Consider the following 20,983-nt stretch of genomic DNA (forward strand, 5'->3'; position numbering starts at 1 on the left):
CTCCAGAGGTCCAAGCAAAACACAAAGTCCAGGCCTCCTATTTTGATACCGTGTCTCTTCCCTATTTTGACAATTCCCCACGCCACTCATTCTTACACATCTATTCTGACACCTGCTTTCTTAACACCATCCCCCAGCGCGTCTCCTGCACTGTTCCTGCTCCTCAGCTCTCGTGTCTCGACTTGCTGGCGGCTGCTTCGTCTGCTCTGTGTGTGGTTTGAGCGCAGGCGCTCCTTTAGTTGCACCACATTTGGGCCGGACTGTATAGCTCTGCACAAGATCCTGTTGACCACCGGTCTTGGAGTTCTGGGTTCTCTACTGTTTTGGGGGGAAACAGGCTCAGATACCTTGTATTCAGCCAAGGTCACAGTTCTGGTGATGCAACCATTGATGCAACCGTCTAATGCAATCACTGGAATATTTTGTTTTGTTGAGATAAGTGAACAGAGCTTTTAGCATACGTGTGGCTCAAGGTTTGAAAAACTTTGTCATCTGTTTACGCCCCTGTTCCTTTATGGCTCATCCTCTACCCTTTGACCCTGTGGGACAGAGAGGCCCTGTGTTTAGGAGGAAACACAACACTGGCCACACAACGCACATGATCACACAAAACACGCCATCGCAGCGTGCCAGCAGGACTGCGGCAGTGGACAGGAAATGGCATGTACCCCCTCCCGGAGGTCGCATCCTGTCTTTGGGTAAAACTGTTTTATTTGTCCACTGATCTGAGCTCTTTTCTGTATCTGTGCTGCTGCGTGTTTTAGCACCTAACACCCTTTAAATCGGTGCAAAACATGAGATAAACACTCACATATCTCTCTGCCCTTGAGGAGCATGTCATTGATCAAGACTGCATTGCAACATGTGGCATTCCTCAGCAAATTCTACTCCCTACAGATTTGATAAACGACCCCACAATCAGAACCACTCGTTCTTCATCAACACTCACCAAAACTCTGTCCATGACTCATCTCACTTGTCCTAAACCATATCCTCTTTTTGAGTACTTTTTTCCCCTTTTTGTTTGTTTTAATACAGACTCTGGATGTGTGGTGAAGCTGAGGGGTAATATACATAAACATGGACACTTGTGAGGCTAAAAGTTCTGAAACCGGTGGTCAGTCAGCAACATAAAATTAGACAATAACATAAAATTAGACAAGTAACTAATACCTGATATGAATAATTTTATGTAATCTGATCATCCAACAGCAAGATGGTCTGCTCAAAGACTTTCTTGGAGCCTTTTTATTTTTGTAAGCTCAAGAATACATGTTCACATATCACCCAGTGCTTTTTATAGGAGATCATAACCCAAGACGCACGTGGTGAGATCAGGGGTGTAGAGTTAGACAGCAATGCGGTGCAATGAAGTGGTTTTTTTTTAAATTATTATTCAAAGGTACAATAGCTGCAGTTTTGTTGCCTCAGTGTCTTCTGAGGGATATGGTGGATGAGAGAATCCAGCTCCAGAGGAGCTTGGCGCCAAAGCTTCAGGGAGTGACACTGTAAGAAAAAACAAAAAAACGCTGCTGGATGTGAGGGTATGAAACTCTAACCCGGTGACTTAAGCGCGCTGGCTCGAACCTGACCCTGCAGTGACTCAGCGCCAAAAGTCATGATTTCAGAGGTAATTCGCACGCGCTCTTCCTCTTTGATGCGGCGCCTGGATCCCAGGAAGGCATGCGCGCTTAGCGAAGATGGACAAAGGCATACATACATCTGTGCACTCTGACCGCACCCGTGTGCTTTATGTCTATGTGGATGAGTTGTGTTTATGCAAGACTGACAGACTGTTTCCTGCATCCCAAATATTAGCAATACAAACTACTCAGAGAGCAAAGCAGTAAAGAGGGACAGCTGCAGACTCAACTATCAAAAATGTTAGCATGATGCGCTGAAAAGGGTTTCTTTCATCATCTGAAAGCCTGTTGCTGAAATCAAACAAGTGGAGTTTACAGAACCGTACCATCGGACTTATACATTTGAAGGCCGTTTCTAGACTCTGAGTAGGATGATTTTCTGTTTCCAAGATGACGGCACTCCAGCTGTAAACTGTCAAACATCCTCGTGTGTAGACAAGTCAGATATACTAAGACATGTCCTTACCTTCTGCAAAAGGGAACTAACAGATAAGATGGCTCAAGTTTATGCATTGATTACAGCATTACATTGTTGACAATATGGTGTGCCGAGCCTATCGCTAATGGCTCAGGAATGCCACATTAGTCAGGGGGCAGTATGCGTGGTGCGGTGAAGGCTTTGACAAGACCAGTATGATGTTACACACAAACGCACATTGAAAAAGACAGGTGACACGTCCACTGATCTCATTGCCTCAAAGCTACAGAGTGATAAACTGCCTCCCACGCCAAAAACTTTCCTCAGCGACATGGCAGGTTTAAATTTCAAAATGACCGCCGCGCACGAGAAATGCCCGTCTCTGGCATTCTTTTGTGTGGGGGGTGTAGGTATCTCCAGAGGGTGACATAATATTTGACACATCCAGTGGAGTCTGTAAGGGTCTGCTGCTCTATCCCCAGATAAATATGAATCCCCACCCCCTTGATCGAACCATCTTCCTTCACTCCGCTGTGCATGCGCTGCGTGCACTCCTCTGGGTACTGTTTACATTGGGCAAGTTAAGTCATGCAATCTGATCTTGAGCTTTTAGAGGCTCTCCTTAACCCCCTACCAAACCCACCCACCCACCTCGCTCACATCCACCTCTCAACACCAGCAGCTATTGGAGGAAGCATGTAGTTACCTCCCTAAGACATGCTGGCGTCAGTGTGTGTGGGTCAGGAGGCCAGTGGGGATCGCAGACACATCGCTCCCATATGTGCACCCTCTGTTGGGCTCATAAGCACAGAGCTCCGCCGATCCTTTTTTTGTCCAAAGCCTGGTTCTTAGGGGCTTTGCTTCCATCCATGTCTCGTCTGCAGCAGGAACGTGGGCAGGTTCCTCCAGATCATCAATTTTATACTGGATTTTTCACCTGCCGCAGCACCTCAGTGGCCCCCCTTTTGTCTTCTGCGGCATTTATGCGCCGCCCCCTTTCTTCCACCTGCAGTCATGCTGTGCAGCTCCCACCTCCCCCCATTATCCCCCTAGCATGAGAGCTCCATGTGTGCCCTCATGTGCGCTGACAGCTCAGCAGGTGTGCGCAGGTGTTCCGAATATCACTCAACATCACACAAACCTGTCCTGGCTCCTGCGGCTCTATCGTCCCATTCAGAGACTGCCATGTCTGTCCCGCTGAACTCATTAGGAGCCACGTGTCAATGTAAAACATGCTGAAATATCAATGAGGCAGGGGTTGGTTTTTTAACAAAGCTTTTATTCACATGTGGCAAAAAAACACAATGTTTGCATGTCATTCTTTAAAAAAAATGCAGGTCACATAATTAAAATATTGTTGAAGGCACGTAGTTTTTTCCTGTTTGGTCAAGTTTAAGTGGTCCTTTCATGTCGATGGGATTGCTTGGGTGGAGTGGGGATGGGGGGCAGTCACCTGTTGTCGAGGTCACAGCTAAAACGTCTCTCTGCCCTCGGCCCCCGCAGTTCATCACACAAAGGCAGCTGTCTCAATACACACACACACTTGCTCGTACACAGACGCACACACCATGTATGTATAGCATGGTGAGGAATGACATCCTCACAAACACACCCAAGCAGCTGCAACATGGCCAGAGTCCCGGACCGGCCGGCACCGATGGAGTTTCCTGGGAATTAACTGCATGTCCAGCTGCCCCCATGTCACACAGACACAAACACCGTTGAGAGGGTGCAGCAAAAATTGGCTGTGCAGCATCAAAAAATATGGAAAAAAGAAATCACAGGCACTTTAGTCATTACAATAATCTGTCTTTTCCACACCCCTGTGTGGGTGGGTGAGTGGGTGACACCAGTCAGTCCTCTGAGCAGCTTCTTCAGTCTTGACAGCGGATCGGGCTGCATGTGCCTACGAGGGTGGGCAGCAGCCGGAGGCGTTGTGCTTGTGCAGCAGCGACATGCGGCTGAAGGTCCGCGCACAAGAACCGCACTGGTACTTCTTCACCTCGGAGTGGGTCTGCAGGTGGGCGCGCAGGTTGGAGCGGTCGGCGAAAGCCCGGTTACAGAGCTGACAGGCAAAGGGACGCTCACCTGTTGAGATAAGGGACAATTAGCATCAGTTAATTCACAGGCCGGTCCCCCGTTGCTTCACTTTATAACGTAAACCACCCTGGCCTTCTCATGCAAATGTCTCCCTTTCATGTGCAGCAGTTGCAACGGCCGAGCAATAACATTTGCTCGCACGTCACGGCGCACTCGTGAATATAATTAAGCACGGAGGTGTCGCCGGCTGTTACATTTGCAGACCAGGTTGAAGTCCGAGTGATTGCTTTCACAAGCCTGCGCGAGGGAGATCAATACCTGTGTGTGTGCGAATGTGTCCTCTGAGCAGCCACGGCCTGGAGAAGGCTTTGCCGCACGTGGGACACACGCAGGGGAGGGTGTGGGACCGGATGTGCATCTTCAGGGCCCCCAGGCTTGTGTACTCCTTGGGGCAGTGCTTGCAGTGAAAGGCCGGCCGCGCTGAGACTTCGGTGGGCAGGGAGGACGTGTGCTGCGTCTGGGGGAAGTGGGAGAGCTGGTGGTGGGACAGCGCCGAGAGGCTGCTGTAGCTGTTGCTGCAGTGCAGGCAATGGTAGATGTGCTGGATGATGTCTGGGCTCGGGGGGTCGGAGGAGCGTCCCCCGTCCTCCTCCTCTTCGCTGCTGCTGGACGGAGAGCTGCTGAGGTCCAGCGGGGAGGACGAAGGGGACACGGGGTTGATCGGCGAGAGGGGGGCGGGCAGGGGGTCCGAGCTGATGAAAAATTTGCTGTTGGGGTAACAGGTCAGGGGGGAGCTGTCATTCTGGGCTGGAAGTTCGGCCCGTGGAAGGCTTTCCGGGACAAAAGCTGGCAACATAGAGAAGGCAGGTGTCAGGTGGACTGTCATTAGATATATAGAGAAAATCTAATCAGGCGCCAAACTTGTTTACATTTTTGAGTGTCTTGTTACAATATTAAGAACATTTACATCCTTGCTTAACTTTTCCATTAGTTAATTTACCAGGTGAAGCACACGGAGGTACATTCCACACAAGTGACCGACCTCTCTGCCACATGGCCACAGTCTCTGTATCTAAGCAGACATCCAGTTGACAAATCAAACTTACCACTTTGGCTCTCCAGGTGGCTCTCTCTGTAGCACGGCTTTTTATTGGAAAAATACTTCTTGACGAGGAATGACCGAGGCATATTGAGATCTGCCGTTTCCTAAAGAATTTCGGAAAGTAGTCCCACGGCGGCGTGCGCTTTAAATTAAAGGCACTTTGATCCAGACAGCTGCGAATTCCAGTGGGACGGATGGAAAACACTTGATAAGCTCAACAACACCTCCACCGCCGTGCTGAGTGAATCTCGTTGACGGATCTCAAAGTCGCCTCCTCATATAGTAAGCAGAGGGTAGACGCAGCGGGGAGGGTGGGCAGATCACCGCCCACGGACACACCCCCGCTTGCCAGGGCGCCACCAACCCCGGCCTCACCACAGGTGCCCAAAGTGCCAAAAGCTGTTGCAAAGCGCAAATCTAATTGCTCATTTCACGGTTGTAATGGCTCACCCCTTAGCAGCAAGAATTAGAGCAACGCCACTGAATGCGCGGAGATTTATGAGAATTTCCAATTAAAATTTCAACTCAATTTTGCTTTGGGGCTTCAGCTATGTTACATGTGTAGTAAGGAAAGAAAGAAAGTAAAAGATCAGAGGAAGACAACGGCGTCAAAAATGGCATATTAAAGTTACAAACAGGCGATCGTGACAGACAGACTGAAGCTGGAGCGTCCTCTGTCGGGCCATAAATTATGTCAGGAGGCGACGACTAGGCTATAAGATTTAATAAAGGTACAAAGCAGATAAATGGAAGTTTAAAATAAAAACTGACTGAAACTATGCGATAACTGAAGTATTTTGGTTTGTCGACCCAAGTGGTAGCGTAATTAGATTTAACACTGTCGCTCTTTCTTCCAACACCTTTGACAATAGCAACCACTGTTACAGGACTGTTTAAACCATTTCCCTCACTGGCAGCTCACAGTGACGGCTTTTGTCTGCCCCACCTCAGGGTTTTTTCCTGAGCACCCTGGTGAGGTGGAGACATTAAGAGGGCGCAGGTTCCCCGCTCACCAAAAAAGGCGCTCAGTTCATCTTGACGCGTCTCTCCGTCCCTCTGCGGGAAATAAGTCTGTTTCAATAAAGGAGACACTGTTCACTGTTCTTTCAGCTCGTCACGCGACAACAGAGGCGCAATTAACCCAAATCATGTGATGACGAGATACAGGAAATGTGCATTTAGGTGGCGTAGCAATGGCGACTCTCGCTCCTCGGCGTGCGTAAAGTTGCGAGCGTAACGAAATCTGTGATTTTGTGAGCTGTACATGTAGGGTGCAAACGTCGCCTGGAAGTCAGCAAATACAAATGAAAAAAACAGAAGAATGAAGAAACGGCAATGTTGCGCGTTCCTACGTTGACTTCCCAAATGTATGTGAGAAAAGATTGGCTGTGATTTATCTCACTGCCCCCTCCCCACCCCCATGCAATGTCATCAGAATGTAGCTCAATGTGCTGGGTGACTGCAAACGATGTCCCCCGAAATCAGGTGTCGGGCATTACGCAGGAATGTCGCTCCTCTTTAGCGTTTCCATGAATCTAAAAGCTCCGTAGAGGCGGGGGGGACGGGGGGTGGGGGTATGTGCTGGTAGATGGGGATATGTGCACCTGTCTAAAGGCGCCATTGTCGCGGCATGCCCAAAAGTTCACACGTCGTTAGAATGCTTGTTGACGCCGACGCCACGTAGACTGGAGGTCAGCAGGGCAGGGCCGCAGTAAAAACAGAGCAAATACTTAAGACACACGTGAAAGTAATTTCAGTAGTCGGCCTGCTGCTCGGATGGTTCTCAGATGGTGTTTTTACAGCGTCTGCGATGCTGCATCCTGTTGTGATGCATCAGAAACAGTGATATTCTGTGTATGCGAGGACGCAACAGTTGGGGACATCTTGCTTAATGTTTTCTTCTCTGCAGACTCATAACTCCAACTCATAACACAGAGAGGCAGGAATGACATGAAACGTTCTGCTCTGAGAACAGATGTTTTCGCTCTGCTGTGGCCTGCAGGGATGTGTGAATTGGTGTTCCCAAAGAGGCTTAAACTCTGCTGAACCTGACTAAAAATAACGCTGCAAGACAGAGTTTTATTCAGTCTAATAGGGAGGCTTTACAGACTAATGCTAAAAAAACAGCAACAAATGCACGTCACAAAAGGCTCGTATGTCTGTCTAAAATTAAATGTAAATGGCTTTAAATGATGTAGCCTCAAGAGCTGGATTATGACTTATCCAAACATTTTAATTAAATGGAGAATCTCAAAATTATAAATAAATAACCTCTAAACAAGTCCAAAGTGAGTTAAAGTTACCCTCCAGCCTGTGGTATGTCTTTAAATATCATGTCAATGCACGCACACACAGCTCAGACACGTTATAATTTCATGCAAAACTGAATGTTTGTTTTTATTCTGCCTAATCTAAAAACTATATATAAGATCAGTTTTATGAGCAGATTTTCATCTTAAACCGAGAATCTCCCTGAGTTGAATGTAAGTAAATTGTGACAAGATGAATTTAATGTGTCTTAAATTGTGTAAAAAATGACCTTAAACACTGTGAATCAGAATAGAATTCATTTTTTAACTGATGATTTTGGAAAATAAGCGGCTGGTTCATGGTTTTGTTGTGTTGCTCCCCTCCCCATAACATCTATTGTCATTTTAAAAGCAGGTTTTTGTTGTTGTTTTCTGTCCGCATATGCCGTGCAACTCAAAGCCTTGTTTTACATTAAAAAACATCCCGGTGATGGCCTTTCAATGTTCAGGTGCATTGTTTCCTTTCAGGACACTCAGATGACAGGTAACGATCACCCGTTTCCATTTACATCAGATGTTTGGCAGAACGAGCCTCAGCTCTCTGTATTCATGTGATGCTTGAAAGGATGCAGCCCACATCTGACCGGTCGGTCCAGGGAGAAAATCTGCATGCTCCTTTGCTTGTTCATGTGTGTGTGTGTGTGTGTGTGTGTGTGTGTATGTGTCCAAAAAATGCTCCACATTCCTGTAGAATAATCTTATCTCCCTCAACTGAGTTTATGAACATTTAGGGCAACCAACACACACTCTATCTCACATACACACAAACTCACACACACACACACATATTCTATCAATTGTCAGAATGTTTAGTTTCATGTGGAGGATAATTGTGAAGCTCTCATCACAACACCATCTGGTTTAGTTGGTTACAAAAGCATCAAATTCTTTTCATTATCAGGTTTTGACTGAATAGAGTACCTGTTTCTTCTTTTTGTCTGGTTTGAAACAGTTCAGACAGGTGCTGATGTTGATCCAGTTTACAAATTGTGTTGTATGAATGTCAACACCAGATCATTAATAAGGACTACATTGATTCATCACTGTGATCAGTCAAAGCCCAGACTACAAGCCCAACAATGCATGGTGTGTGTTTATTCCATAAATGAGACAGTTATAGTCAACACTATTGTCCTGCCTGTCTCTGCCTGCACGCTCACACCATCAGTAGATGCTAGCAAATGGGGAGTTTAACCAGATCTGTGCACATATAATACTGTGTATTGTGCCTTAATTGATACAAGATATGAAGGTGATAGAAATGGCAGTTACCAGCCATATGGAGAACAAGAAGTGTCCTTAAATGTATTTGTTGCATTTAATTTCTTTTTTGCTTTGTCTCTTTTTTAGTGTAAGTTAACGTTTTATTTGAAAATTTCATAATTAAAACATAATTAAGTTAAAGAATCAAATAATAAATTCACAAACAACTGTTTGATAATTGATGAATAAAATCGCTCTAAAGAAGTGTGGAATTTGTGAGGAAAAATATAATATGATTAATTCTAAATATTACTTTTGGAAACTAGGATCCCCTTTCCGATTACTCGCAAAACAACGCCACCTACCGGAAAATGGACGAACTGAATATTACATTGACAGTTCTAAAACACACCACTAGGTGGCAATGTTTTACCATCAATGACAGTGGCGTTTCCGGGTCAGTCGTTATGTCATCAGTGGTGACACTGGGTAATATGTGGTGTGGTGTGTTTGTGGTAGAGCCTGAAGTTATTCCAAGCATCCCTTTTGAAAAATGTATTTGGTTGGGACACAGCCTGTGTTTAAACGATTGACGTGTTCAAAATGGTCGGGTCAATTGACTATTTGATTGAAGGCGTCTAAAAATCAACAGAAACATGTACAGAACTGTGCTGTTTGGACGATGCAACATAATTTGGAGCATCTTGACATTTGAAACTCAGCAGATCAGTTTGAGCCCTGCGGAAATTATATTTAAGGATTAAGTCAATGGTGCGTTAAATTCAAGGGCAGCTAAATAGCATGTCAACTAAGCAGTGCTGTGTACCAACAGCCAACGCGCACACACTAAAAACAGATAAGAGATAGATTCTCTGTGAGCAGGATGAGGTATCAGTCCTCTAAAAACGGCTTCGCTGGAGCTTGATCTATTGATTAATAAAGTTAGAACGCTCACAATCGGAGGATAATCCGTCATTTTTCAACTGGTACAGCAGCGTTTTCTGAGATTATCCTCACATACTTGAACGATTGGAAGGATCGAGATAGAAAATGGAAAGAAAAGACTGGAGATGCCGGGGATTGAACCCGGGGCCTCATACATGCAAAGCATGCGCTCTACCACTGAGCTACATCCCCACCTGCTTCCGTCATAAAATATTACTGTATTGACTGTAGCCATGGTTGCATATACTGTATATATAAATGGTTTGTTTGGGTTTAAAACGTGACAACAATATCATTTTAGTCGAGTCTAAACTGTTGCAAAACTTTAAAAATAAGTACTTTAAATGAATGGTGGTATGAAGTCGTTTGACTTTTCCTCTTTTTTTTTAATCGATGCTATTTATAGCCTGCAGGTCATGTTTTGGTTCGAGGCAAAGGGGACAGACAGAGCAAATGACTATCCACCAGCATTACCATCCACCCATTCCGGTACTAGAAGGTGGATGATTTTTTAAAAATAAAAAAAAATTAATGAACAGACATTTGGAAATATTCATCAGTAATAGGACATTTCCAGTCTGTCTTGGGACAGAGGACCCTTAATATTTGAGAATGGATAACAGGCTGTCATCCCCCCTATGGTGAGTACACTCTGTTCTCATTCAGACTGTGTTTATTAGCTCACCCCCACCAAGGACACCACTTCCAGGGCTGTTTGCTTAAGCCTTGTAGGGACAGGCCCATGGGAAGCACACATGGCAGGAGACCTGGATGGAGGAAAATCAAGGATGAGAGACACTTTTGGTTTGTTCATATAAGTTTTGTTGTGTCATTGTGGAAACCGGACTCTCAAGGTTCAAAGGTGCTTGTTTGCCCAACAAGAATTCCACTGCGTAAATGCAAGGAGCTGGGATTATTCCAGTACTGCTGAGGTCAGGCAGGTCACATACAATGAGATACAGGGTGAAGTTCCTGAGGACAGCGAACTCCTGATAGGAACTGGTTGGTATTTTAGGCATTGTTATGCATTGCAAGTGAATTCTTAACCTGAAAAGTAATCCATTCTAAAGTGAGGTCCAGAAAATGATGGCTGCATGCACATGTTGTGTTTTTGGCCTTGCTGGAAGCTAGCCTGATGGAATAGCATGGCATAATTTTATCCCAAGTAGGTGAAATTTATTTGCTTTTAACTATCTTACACTGCCATATGCAGGCATCATGCAGTTTTATAAAAAAAAAAAAAAACTAAACAAGATACAGTAACACAGGCTGGCCTAACACATCTTTTGCTACGGTCTTATCATCTGGTCGCAGTCAGCTCTGCAGTCAGCTCTGCTGGCACATGACAAGACATTTATTTAGTCCAAACATGAAGTTAGAGTAATTATACACTACTTATATTACAGCTGTACATTTGCTAATTTATTTATTTTTGTCCTGACCGCCGAAGCACCATAACCTGACTAAAGTGAATATTTAATTTTAAAAATAAATTACATGTACAAGTACATTAGGTGTCTCTCTGCTTCTTTGTCTCTACTGTCCCTATTTAAGGAAATGATGTGTTGCCAAATCAAACATCTGCTTACAAATGAGTCAGTTTACAGAGTGGCTCAAGTGGCGCGGTGATCTGCAACCTCTGGGGCCTTTGCTCCACGCCAGTCACACCGCAAACAAAACAGATGCTTTTTACATACGTCTCATGGTTGATGGTGTCATCAAGGGCAGGACAAACAGTGCAGTTCAGCAAGATCCAGTGTTTCATGTCTGTGGATATGACACACACACACACACACACGGGCAGGGGGCTGCTGTGACCTTTCACCGATTTCTCATGAAAATGTGGGAATCCTGGAAACTTGAGCTCAACAAGCAGAGCTGACAGAAAGTAGTGACCGGCTTTTTGTTGTCCTTAGCAGATTCACATGTTTCCTGTGATCTGCGGATCTTGCAGATGATATAACGAGATCTGCCCAGCCTGCGACCACTCCGAGAACACAAACACACGTGCACGGTCTGTTCGTGCGAAATGTCTGTGTTTGCAGAGTTGCCAGGGCTTGGATATCATCACCACTGCCGGGCGAATATGTGTGTATGTGTGTGTATCTGCACAAGTTGCCTAGCACCTGGTAACCATATAGGCTGAAACCTTATCATCCTGCCTTAAGACAGCTCATACTGTTCTGGACTCTTGCTGTCACCTCTCACTGCTGCTGTGACAGCATCACAGGGGGAGTAAATGGAAAACTCAGGAATCTGGGTGATACACAGGAGACACTGTTAGGAGTGGCTCTTGTGTTTTAAGTTGGTTTTAAGTGTATCCAGTCGCTGCTGCAGCCAACAGTGGTAATTACTCAGTGGCACAATCCGAACATGCCAGAAACAGAGTGACAAAAACAAAACCCTGTCATTTAAGCTTTCCTCTCACATTCCAAAGGTCTTTTATTACGCCCAAATATTTCCAGTGATAGCTCAGATGACTTACAAAAACAATGGCAGGAAGTATGTGTCATCCACTAGGTTGTTTTAGACTTTTTGAAAATAAAATAAAGTTATAAGATCAATAGTTTCCAAAGGACAGAGGTTCAATTGGCAGGGACACAGGAATTCCAAACCCAGACGGAGTCACCTCACCAGTCTGGCACACCTACATGCCATGACAGACAGCTGCCATGGTTCCACCCAAGAAGAACCTGTAAAAACTGTACATGTTTTTACTGTTTCAAAACGACAATGCCTAATGGAATGGCAGTAATGGGGATAATGAGTAGTGCTGTGCAGCTTTTATTCAAACAAAATGTGTTATTTAGATGAACTAAACACACACACAGCAAATAACCAACTGAAAAAAAAAACCAGAGGGTGTCCTTTAGGCCTTGCAGAGAGGGAAAATATCACCATTAGCAGGTTCTCAGAACCTCTGCAGCCCATTGGCTACTGAAGTGCTGCATTCAGGAAAGTTGCAGATGACTGGCTGCTGGAGGTTGAGTGGCATATGAAAGATGGATATGGAGGAGGGGCAAGATCTGTTTACAAATGATAGCCTATTTAAAGTAACATTGCCTCTTCCATCCCTGATATCATTTACAGTCTGTGCCTTGTATTTAATTTAAAACACAGAATGAAATTTTACACTTTTCATGTTAATCCTTGCACATTTTATACGCAATGCGGTCGGCGGAAAAGTCATCCTTCATTTAGCACCCAGAGGTCAACCTCCTCACTTTTGCTGTCATCAGATGTCACAGACTCAGGATAAGTTTACCATCCCCCCACTAGTGGCGCAAACAGCGGAGCCAGGGAAAGTAGAGGCTGATCGAGGATCAGTTTCTGCGTCAAGTCACTGTTTCCATCTGGCTGCAGGTTGACAGCCTCTGTCGCCCAGCCCCCACTCGGTTACCAAGAGGCCCTGCTTGTGGCTTGTGTAATATTCCTATTGGTTGTTTTATTCGGCGTGGGCGGGACTAGGGGCGGGGTCAAACGTATTGTGATCCCACAATCAGCTGTTTTGTACGTTCTACATTCTGATCCGAGGATCAGCTGTAAGCAGCAATAAACAGGAGAGAAGTACAATCTGCAGCGGAAAAAATAGAGAAAAGGAGGTGGGAAAAGCTGCAGATGCTGTGATCTGAAAACGTCGGTGTAATTTTTTTTTACACGAAGCCCTTCTTCTAAGAAGAAAGCCTTTTATTTTTGTATTATGGTGTTTTGACTACCTCACTTAAAGGCTATTTAAAGCTGTGCTTTAAGAATTGTCCTTTCTACTGTGCGTCAGATCTCGTTTACAACTTGAATACAAGTGCAAAGGCAGGTAAGCCATTCTCTGTTTTGCCTTTATTCTGATGCTCAGTGTTGTGTTGAGACATATCCAGCTAGACAGCTTCTCCCAGCAAGTAGCTGCCTTATCCCTCTTCTGTTCTTCAGATGCCTATCGAAAATGCCACATACCATCCATCCTGATAGTAAAAATAGTTACAAAGCTTTTGTCTGCTTTAGAAGAAGCGGCTTTATGAGCCATTGTCGTGTCAAAATGCGTGAAAACATCCCTGTAGTCAACCAAACGGCTTAATTAGACAAATACGACGTCCTCTGTGTCTAAAAAATGTCCACATCTTGTGTAAATGTAGGTTAGATCTTGCAGAATGCGGGTCAGCGGCAGCTTTTTTGGGGGGGAGAATTGCACCAAACGCTGCTGTTCAGCCAAGTCGATGGCGGATGTTGATTTTTTTTTTCTGGCTTTCTTTTTCATGGAAAGAGGCCCGTAGAGAGGCTTCTGCAACCTGGCCGATAAAACATCTATTAATGGGTGAAAAGAGCGATTTCGTGGCCTGTCCGGTCGATGTCTTTCGTGCAGCGTCACTGAGCCACAACTGTCATTGCTTTGACCCCTCGGCTTGACAGATTATACAGATAATTCATCTTTAACCTGGATACACCACACAAAGTGCTCTCTTCTGCCGATCGGTCGGTTGTCGGACAACCGGGCATTTCATTTTACGTCATGAGTATGAAGGGCATCTTTGTCTTTTTTGAATCGCGAAAAAAGTGCTCTGAGTATTCAGCTGGCTTCGATTTCAAACCACAAACCCCGTTGACGAGAACAAATCGGATCGTTTTCGAATGTAAAACGCATAGGAGCTTATACAGAAGGTGTGTGTTGTGTAAGAGCGTCTCCAGTCTTCGTTATATGTAATAATCTGATAGCTTTTTTCCCCCTCCGGTCGCCAAAGAGGCTGCAGCCCTTCTGTCAGCGTCAGTGACGCGTTGCAAACGTCACATGCGTCTTGTTTTCATTGCACAAGTCTCCTCCCATCCGGCTTCACTCCTCCCACAGTTTTAAACGCGACTGTCAAAGGAAAAGACGTCGATTAACGCATACGTTTGTGTACCTGAACGCGTCATTTGACAGCACGGTAAAACATGCCATCCATCGATGAAAGTAATGGGGTTCTGCGAAGATTCAAGCGTTGTCCTTGAACGCACCTTGCCTTGTGCTCATGCATACTCTGCTGGTGCAAACGTACAAATACTGTCCTATAACGCATTTCTTGGGTAGCTCATACTAATACACCAACTGTAGCACATGACATTGGTTTCTCAGTGGATCCACGTCACCCTGGTGTCCAAATGTTTTTGTAGATCTCTGCCACACCTTATGCAAAAGTGGCCCCAGGCCTTGCAATTGAGCATTTGGGTATTTGTCTTGATCTCATGACTTAAATGTTTGTCAGTGCAGAAATCCATCCACACAAAAAGCCCCCATTTGAGGAAGGAATGTGGTTTTCCAGTTCATGCTGATTTTCAGTGCCAAATCCGTAAAAGTGCAACAACCCTTTCCCCTTCACATGCGACCTAGACAGTGAATTAAAACCTAGACAAGAGCTTTCCATCAGGAAGTCCTGATGCTCGGAGTAAAGTGTTTACATTATTCCATCCCACCTGTTCACTGCTCTCCCCCTTCTCTATTTTTAAACTACCATCCATATGAAACAGTCTCCACAGTAGTGGATTTCTCTGCTTTTTAACATGTCACCATAAAGAAAAGTTCCATATGATACAAGCAGCTCCCGAGGAATGAAAATAGGATGTTTCACTGCTCCTGCTGGTCAAGATGATTCTCCAAATAAGGACAGGAAGTGTCAGAGACAAGCATGTGCATGTCTTTGTGTGTCCAGATCTGTTCTGACATGACCTCCGTGTCACTCAAAGCAAAAACACTCTCAGTGTTTACACTTCCGAAGCCCATGAACGTGTCCAGTTCTGTCTGTAAGTGGCATACGTTCACGCTTCTGCCTAAAATGACATCATCTGGTTATGTCAGGCCCCAACCTTTGGCCCAGTGCCTTCTGCCATACTGTCAAGTCAAGTGTTTTCATTTCCTATACCTCATATATTTCTCAGTTCTGGTAGTCTCTGTTTCGGCCGGCCCAACATTTTGTGAGTGGCAAACCAAATATCACCTTTGCACTTTCTGTTGCTAACGTATCAACTCGTGCAAAAGTATTACTCAGTGGAGGTTTCACTAATTTTTCCCATGAATATATACAAATGTATAGCCTCTTGGTGTTGTATGAATTAAAATGTCATTTTCTCCTCTTTTACCTCATCAGACTACTCTTGAGTGGCTGCGCTTTCCTGTTTTAGCCCAACTGATCTCGTTTTACAGCAAGCAACTTTTCTATTTTGCAACACGGGTGCTGATTTCACATCCTGAACCCCAGCAGCCATGTTATAAATGAACCAGCTGATAGCTGTAAGTGATATGATGTAACTATGCCACCGCTGCAGACACACGAAGGTCTAGCCGGTCCGCATACCAAAGTTTTTATTAGCTTAAGAAGTCAGGTCAGAGGTTGTTTATTGGACATTAGTCCATAAATGTGTACAAAATAAGGTTTTCTGACTAGGAAAGGTTGCATAATCTTACATTGTTCAGTGTTAAATGACATTTCTGTTGTTTTTACTGCTCATGCTGCCCCCAAGTGGTTAAACACACCTCCGTATGGTGGCACCTTATGGCTGTTGGATCAGTGAGCTTATCTACACCTTGGTCAAGCAATAGGAAATTAACAAACGTTTGACATCCCTTTTTCAGATGGATATTTGCTCAAGACACAGCCTTGGCAGCCACTAACCACCCTCTATTTCTGTTTCCCTACCTTCAGGCCTTTGCTCCAAACCAAGTGAAACCTTATATTTGCACTAGAAGCCGTCCAGCTGCATCCAGGATCCAGCAAAGGGCTTCAGTTCTAGAAAAAAAGCAGTAATCAGTGATTGAAAATCAAAAAGGCAGCTACTACATTTATTTCTCTGGGGACAACAAAGGCACCTGGCTCATCGGTACTTGACAACACGCAGCCATGTTTCAGCGACTGACCAACCTGCTATTTGGGGAGGTGGAGGAGGTGGCTGCTGAGATTAAGGGAGCCAAGCCCTGCATGACCGAGGCCGATGAAGAGGGCTGGATGATCGTCAACCTGCCCGGTAAGTCTGAGCCCGTTAAGGATGGCGGTGGCTTCAGTAGGTTGGCTCTTGGTGGTGGTCATGGGGGCGAGGCGGGAAACCAGCAGGGACGTTGTGCAAACGCACTCATTCTGCCACACCCAGAACACAGTTCTCCACTAACACACTCATTTCCTTACGCTCTGTCATGATCTCGGTCATGACAAAGCCAGTTTTTGGGGATGGTGATTTGTGTTTGGTTCTGTTCAGAATGAATCCCGCTGTGAAATTTGAAATTAAATTAGCTCTCAGATGCAGACATTATGTCACTGACATAATTATTAGCTCCGAGGGTCGACTCAACTAATGATCTGACTCCTATGTTTTGTGTTTCCTTACCCTCCCTTTCCTCTCCTCCCCCAATTGTAAACACCCTTTAAACACCCACACCGGTATGTGTGCATGTGTGTGTGATCCCTTAAAAAAACGGAAAAAAACCCCCAAAAAACTATATTTGTCCCCATTTTGTGCTGCGTCCTGTCTTTCATTGCTGCTGCGTGATCAGGAGACTCTGACCCTGTGATGGAGGATGAAACAGGAACTCGGCCGAATGCACAGACAAACCAGTCAAACTGCAGCACACGTACGCGGACTGAGTCTCCCACACCCGCTCCCCACATGCCTCAAAAGCGCCGCAGGACACATAAAACTCGGGCACGGGGTGCGCTAGCATCGTCCGACCCGCTGTCCGGACCGAGCGCTAGCCTGACAGATTTAGGTGCCACTACGCCCGTGACATTACCAAGAAGGGCCAGACTGTCCACACCCTCCTCCCCATCTATGTCCCCTAGCTCTGGAAGTGAGTGCGGGGGCAGTGGGGGTAGCAGTAGGTCAGGCCAAGAGAGAGGCTGCATGGATGAGAGCTGGTTTGTTACCCCTCCCCCCTGTTTCACTGCAGAGGGAGCCCCAGCAGAGACCAGCCCGATGGAGGACCTGCTCATCGAACACCCCAGCATGTCCGTGTACGTGTCCTCCAACAACTTCTCCATGGTTTCCAACAGCAACCTGTCTGTGGTGGGGGAGGAAAGTATTGTCAGCCTGGCGAGCAGCATGAGGTGAGACATCTCTTCTGACCTCACTTGACATTCTCCTGCACTGTTTAGTGTTGTTCAGTCCTCTGCACACACAAGCTGACACGAGTCCACCTCCTCCTGCAGCAGAGTTGCTGAACCGGCTGCCGTCCCCTCGGCCCTCGGCACAGTGCCCACCAGGGTGAGCCGCGGGGCAGCCGCCCAGGCCGGAGCTTTGGCCAAGGTCACCCAGGTGTCCAGGGTCCAGCGTAGCAAAGCCCGCATCGAGCGGCGCCACCTAAGCCGCAACCGCATCCAACGCCAAAACCTCACCAGGGAGCAGGTCCCCCGCCACGCAGCCCACGCCAGAAAATCCTTCCTCCACCAGCCCAACAAGCGTAACTTCTGCCACTGAGCTCCCCAGGACCTGGGGCGGGGTCACCGTTTACTCCGAGGGCATTAGAAGCTCATAGTCAGCTCTAAGATGCCATCATTAAATGTTCACACACTGCATATTTGTTTTCATTATCGGCACAATATATCATAGTACGCTGAAATACGACATTTTTTGTTTGTTTTTGGGCTCAAATGCCCTCTGAGTAGATCTGCGTAGACCTTTATTTTACCTACTGTGCATTGCAGTACCCAAACAACTTAAAAAAAAAAAGTCTGTCAAAGGTTTGTGTAGGTTATTCTTCGTCTCAATAATGTCTGAAAAACAACAAAAAGATTTATTAATTAAAACTCCAATGATTTTTCCCCCTCCCTATCTTAGTAATATCAACCCTTTATCCTCCCGCCATGTATGTTAACTCCATTAATTCAGCAGCTCTAAACTTTTGAGTTTGTGGTTTGAAAATTGAAACTTCTTTTGCATTTTCTGGTGGAAGCACCACAGAGGCAGGCTAACCTTCGGTATCCCCACATCACCAATTGCGCCTTCAGAGCTCCATGTTTCAGTTGATGTTTTGGCGGAAGGATGTACCGGGTGTGATTGGTGTGAGAGGGAAAGCCACCAGACGTTTGCTCCCAAAAATCTTAGCCTTCCACGCAAATTGTTATACGAGGACAAGGCCACAAATGTCAAGTCGTTTCTCTCTTCTTACTTCATTAGGGGTGGGAGGAAGTAGGAGAAGATGAGAGGATGAGCAAAACAGACTAAAGAGTAGAAAAGACCATGAAACAGGTCATAATGACAGCAATTGACAGGAAATGTTTAAAGGCAAGTGCGATGTAACCCTCTGAGTGACTATGCTATGATTTTAAATGTAATACATGTTCCACCAAGAGCAAAGGTCACATGATAACTTTGATAAGGAGCATTGAAAGCAAAGGTTGCCTTTGGGTTACAGGGGTCGACAGGAAACGTACAAAGCGGTATTGACGGCAACTCTTTATTTTGTTTTGTGATTTTTTTCCCCCTTCTGCTCATTTTCTCTTGTTACGTTGACATCGTTTTACAGACGGACCGTCTCTGTGTGGTTCTACCGGAAAAAAGAATGCAAAAGGGAAAATTAACACTTTTTGGTTTTTTTTTCATGAACAAATCAATGTTTAAAAAAGAAAAGAAAAAAATCGCCATGTGACCTTTAAAGATCACACGTGTAGTCTTTTAAGCAATGTGCCCAGCATGCACCGGCTCGAATAGGCCGGCGAGTGCTGCGATTTTTTCGTTAATCGCGTAAACACCAAAAAGAATATTCCATCGTTAAGTCTTGGCAGTGTCAGGGGTCGACTCTCTGCAAAGGCCGATGCCATCCCATCGCTCCTCTAGCGCACATTCACCTAACTTACTGCTACGTATACAACAACAATAGTAAACAATGGTGCTGAAGTGTATACTAATGTTTGTAACTTATTTGAGACATGGATGTAAGTTTGCACTGTCACACATTTTGAGTCAAGGTTTTAGCAGCGTGCTGTGCGATTGTGGTTTTTGTTTTTTTTCCTCTTTTGTTTTAATTCAAACATGTGTGAGAATGTGTACTGGCTCTATAAATGCTGAACGGGCATGAATAATAGTCATTTATTTGTCTTGTAAATATTGCAAAAAAAAAAAGAAGAAAAAGCTCTGCTAGGCGTCAAGGTCTCTTGGGACCCGAGTCCGCAAAGTTGCTAAAAAACAAGGACCATCTCGCTGCCTCGCCTACGAGCTTCTCTTTAAATCAAAATGGCATGTTGGCAGACAGAAATGTTGCATTCGCTCCAACTTTACATTTGTCTGTTTTAAGAAAAAATTAAGCAGCGCTGGACTCCGTTGTGCCATGGGCAAACACCGCCCTCTAGAGGTTCCGTGGAGCAACAACTACCCGACGAGCGAGTGAACTGATGGAAAAAGACAGCTCTAGACTTACTTTCATTTTAAAAATCAGTTAAGAGAGGATATCAACTTTCATTTTTGCAAATAACTTCCTCATCGTTTGGGTGTTTTAACAACCTGTTGATCAAACACACTCTCAGATTAGAAGTTAGATAGTGAACGAAAGCTCAGCCCAGTTCTGTTTTCTGGATGTTTTATCTCCTTATTTCTTTAATGTATCATCTTTTTATTGGGAGGTGTGTTTTGTGTATGCTTTGAGTGTATCCTGAAGGTGTGGTTTCAAATTCTCAAAGGGATGGAGGGGTCACCGGTGTGCTGAGCTGAGGGAAGAGCGAGGCAGAGATAGTTTTAATTAAAAACAATAAATATATCCAAAAAAATTTACAATAAAACATGCTTGTATTTTCCCACATAGTTATTAGGACATGTGTAAAGAAATAGGATGTTTTAAATGAATGGCATTGAATGTCTGGGGGAGTTTCATGGTTGTTGTTTTTTTTTTTCTGTTTGTTTTGCCCTGAAATTATAGCAGCTTAAAAGAAAAGAAAAAAAAAACAGGTTTTTGCCATCTTATATCTTATTTGTCCACTCCTCCTCCCCCATAAAAAAAGAAATATATAGGTATATAAAATTTGGTGTATCTGATTATCTACAGTATGGTGGTTGTGCCTTTCACTACTTCTGCATGGTTTTTGTGATGTTTCTCCATCCCTAACGTGGACCGCTGGTCACTGTCAGGTGAGACCTATGCAAAAATCAACGAGTGGGTTTTTCCAGCATCCATTCAGAACTCACAGGTACCCAGTAAAAAAATCCAATAAATGCTCAGGTTATCACCTGAATCTCGTCTCGTTCTTGGCTCCGCCGCAGAAAGCTTCATTTTCAGAACTTGCTTGTTTTAGACCATCGATAAAGACACTTCAGAGTCTTATCAGAGGCTCTCAGAGCCTTTTTAGGTGGACACCATCTATTTTCTTTGTCCTTGGATACT

General features: G+C 45.0%; 2 protein-coding genes and 1 non-coding gene across 7 annotated transcripts; 1 reads left to right on the top strand and 2 right to left on the bottom strand.

Moving 5' to 3' along the window:
- Positions 1 to 3,309: 3,309 nt before the first annotated feature.
- Positions 3,310 to 5,807, bottom strand: snai1b (snail family zinc finger 1b). The gene is made up of 3 exons (XM_057040037.1): positions 5,208 to 5,807; positions 4,420 to 4,947; positions 3,310 to 4,149 (listed from the first exon to the last, which is right to left on the bottom strand). Exons 1-3 carry the CDS (start codon positions 5,287 to 5,289, stop codon positions 3,968 to 3,970), a joined length of 792 nt encoding a protein of 263 aa, XP_056896017.1. The 5' UTR covers positions 5,290 to 5,807; the 3' UTR covers positions 3,310 to 3,967.
- Positions 5,808 to 9,780: 3,973 nt separating this feature from the next.
- trnaa-ugc (transfer RNA alanine (anticodon UGC)) lies at positions 9,781 to 9,852 on the bottom strand. Its single transcript has one exon. It is a non-coding gene; the product is annotated as a tRNA-Ala (tRNA).
- A 272-nt stretch (positions 9,853 to 10,124) lies between these two features.
- On the top strand, positions 10,125 to 20,834 carry LOC130529613 (tumor protein p53-inducible nuclear protein 2). 5 transcript variants are annotated; one of them, XM_057040034.1, is made up of 6 exons: positions 13,166 to 13,471; positions 15,771 to 15,913; positions 16,326 to 16,644; positions 17,168 to 17,461; positions 17,561 to 17,717; positions 17,820 to 20,834. In XM_057040034.1, exons 3-6 carry the CDS (start codon positions 16,521 to 16,523, stop codon positions 18,085 to 18,087), a joined length of 843 nt encoding a protein of 280 aa, XP_056896014.1. In that variant the 5' UTR covers positions 13,166 to 13,471; positions 15,771 to 15,913; positions 16,326 to 16,520; the 3' UTR covers positions 18,088 to 20,834. The 5 variants fall into 5 exon arrangements, with proteins under 5 accessions (XP_056896015.1, XP_056896014.1, XP_056896012.1 ...); XM_057040035.1 differs by lacking the exons at positions 13,166 to 13,471; positions 15,771 to 15,913 and adding an exon at positions 10,125 to 10,301; XM_057040032.1 differs by lacking the exon at positions 15,771 to 15,913 and having other exon boundaries at positions 13,169 to 13,471.
- Positions 20,835 to 20,983: the final 149 nt, after the last annotated feature.

Source organism: Takifugu flavidus, chromosome 8, assembly GCF_003711565.1.
Source record: "Takifugu flavidus isolate HTHZ2018 chromosome 8, ASM371156v2, whole genome shotgun sequence".
NCBI lineage: Eukaryota > Metazoa > Chordata > Actinopteri > Tetraodontiformes > Tetraodontidae > Takifugu > Takifugu flavidus.

Coding starts and splice junctions, on each gene's coding strand:
- snai1b (XM_057040037.1), bottom strand. CDS start 5,289: ATGCCTCGGTCATTCCTCGTCAAGAAGTATTTTTCCAATAAAAAGCCG. Junction 4,948..5,207: donor CCACCTGGAGAGCCAAAGTG/GTAAGTTTGATT, acceptor CTATGTTGCCAG/CTTTTGTCCCGGAAAGCCTT. Junction 4,150..4,419: donor ACACATTCGCACACACACAG/GTATTGATCTCC, acceptor TTATCTCAACAG/GTGAGCGTCCCTTTGCCTGT.
- LOC130529613 (XM_057040035.1), top strand. CDS start 16,521: ATGTTTCAGCGACTGACCAACCTGCTATTTGGGGAGGTGGAGGAGGTG. Junction 16,645..17,167: donor GATGATCGTCAACCTGCCCG/GTAAGTCTGAGC, acceptor CTGCGTGATCAG/GAGACTCTGACCCTGTGATG. Junction 17,462..17,560: donor TATGTCCCCTAGCTCTGGAA/GTGAGTGCGGGG, acceptor GTTTCACTGCAG/AGGGAGCCCCAGCAGAGACC.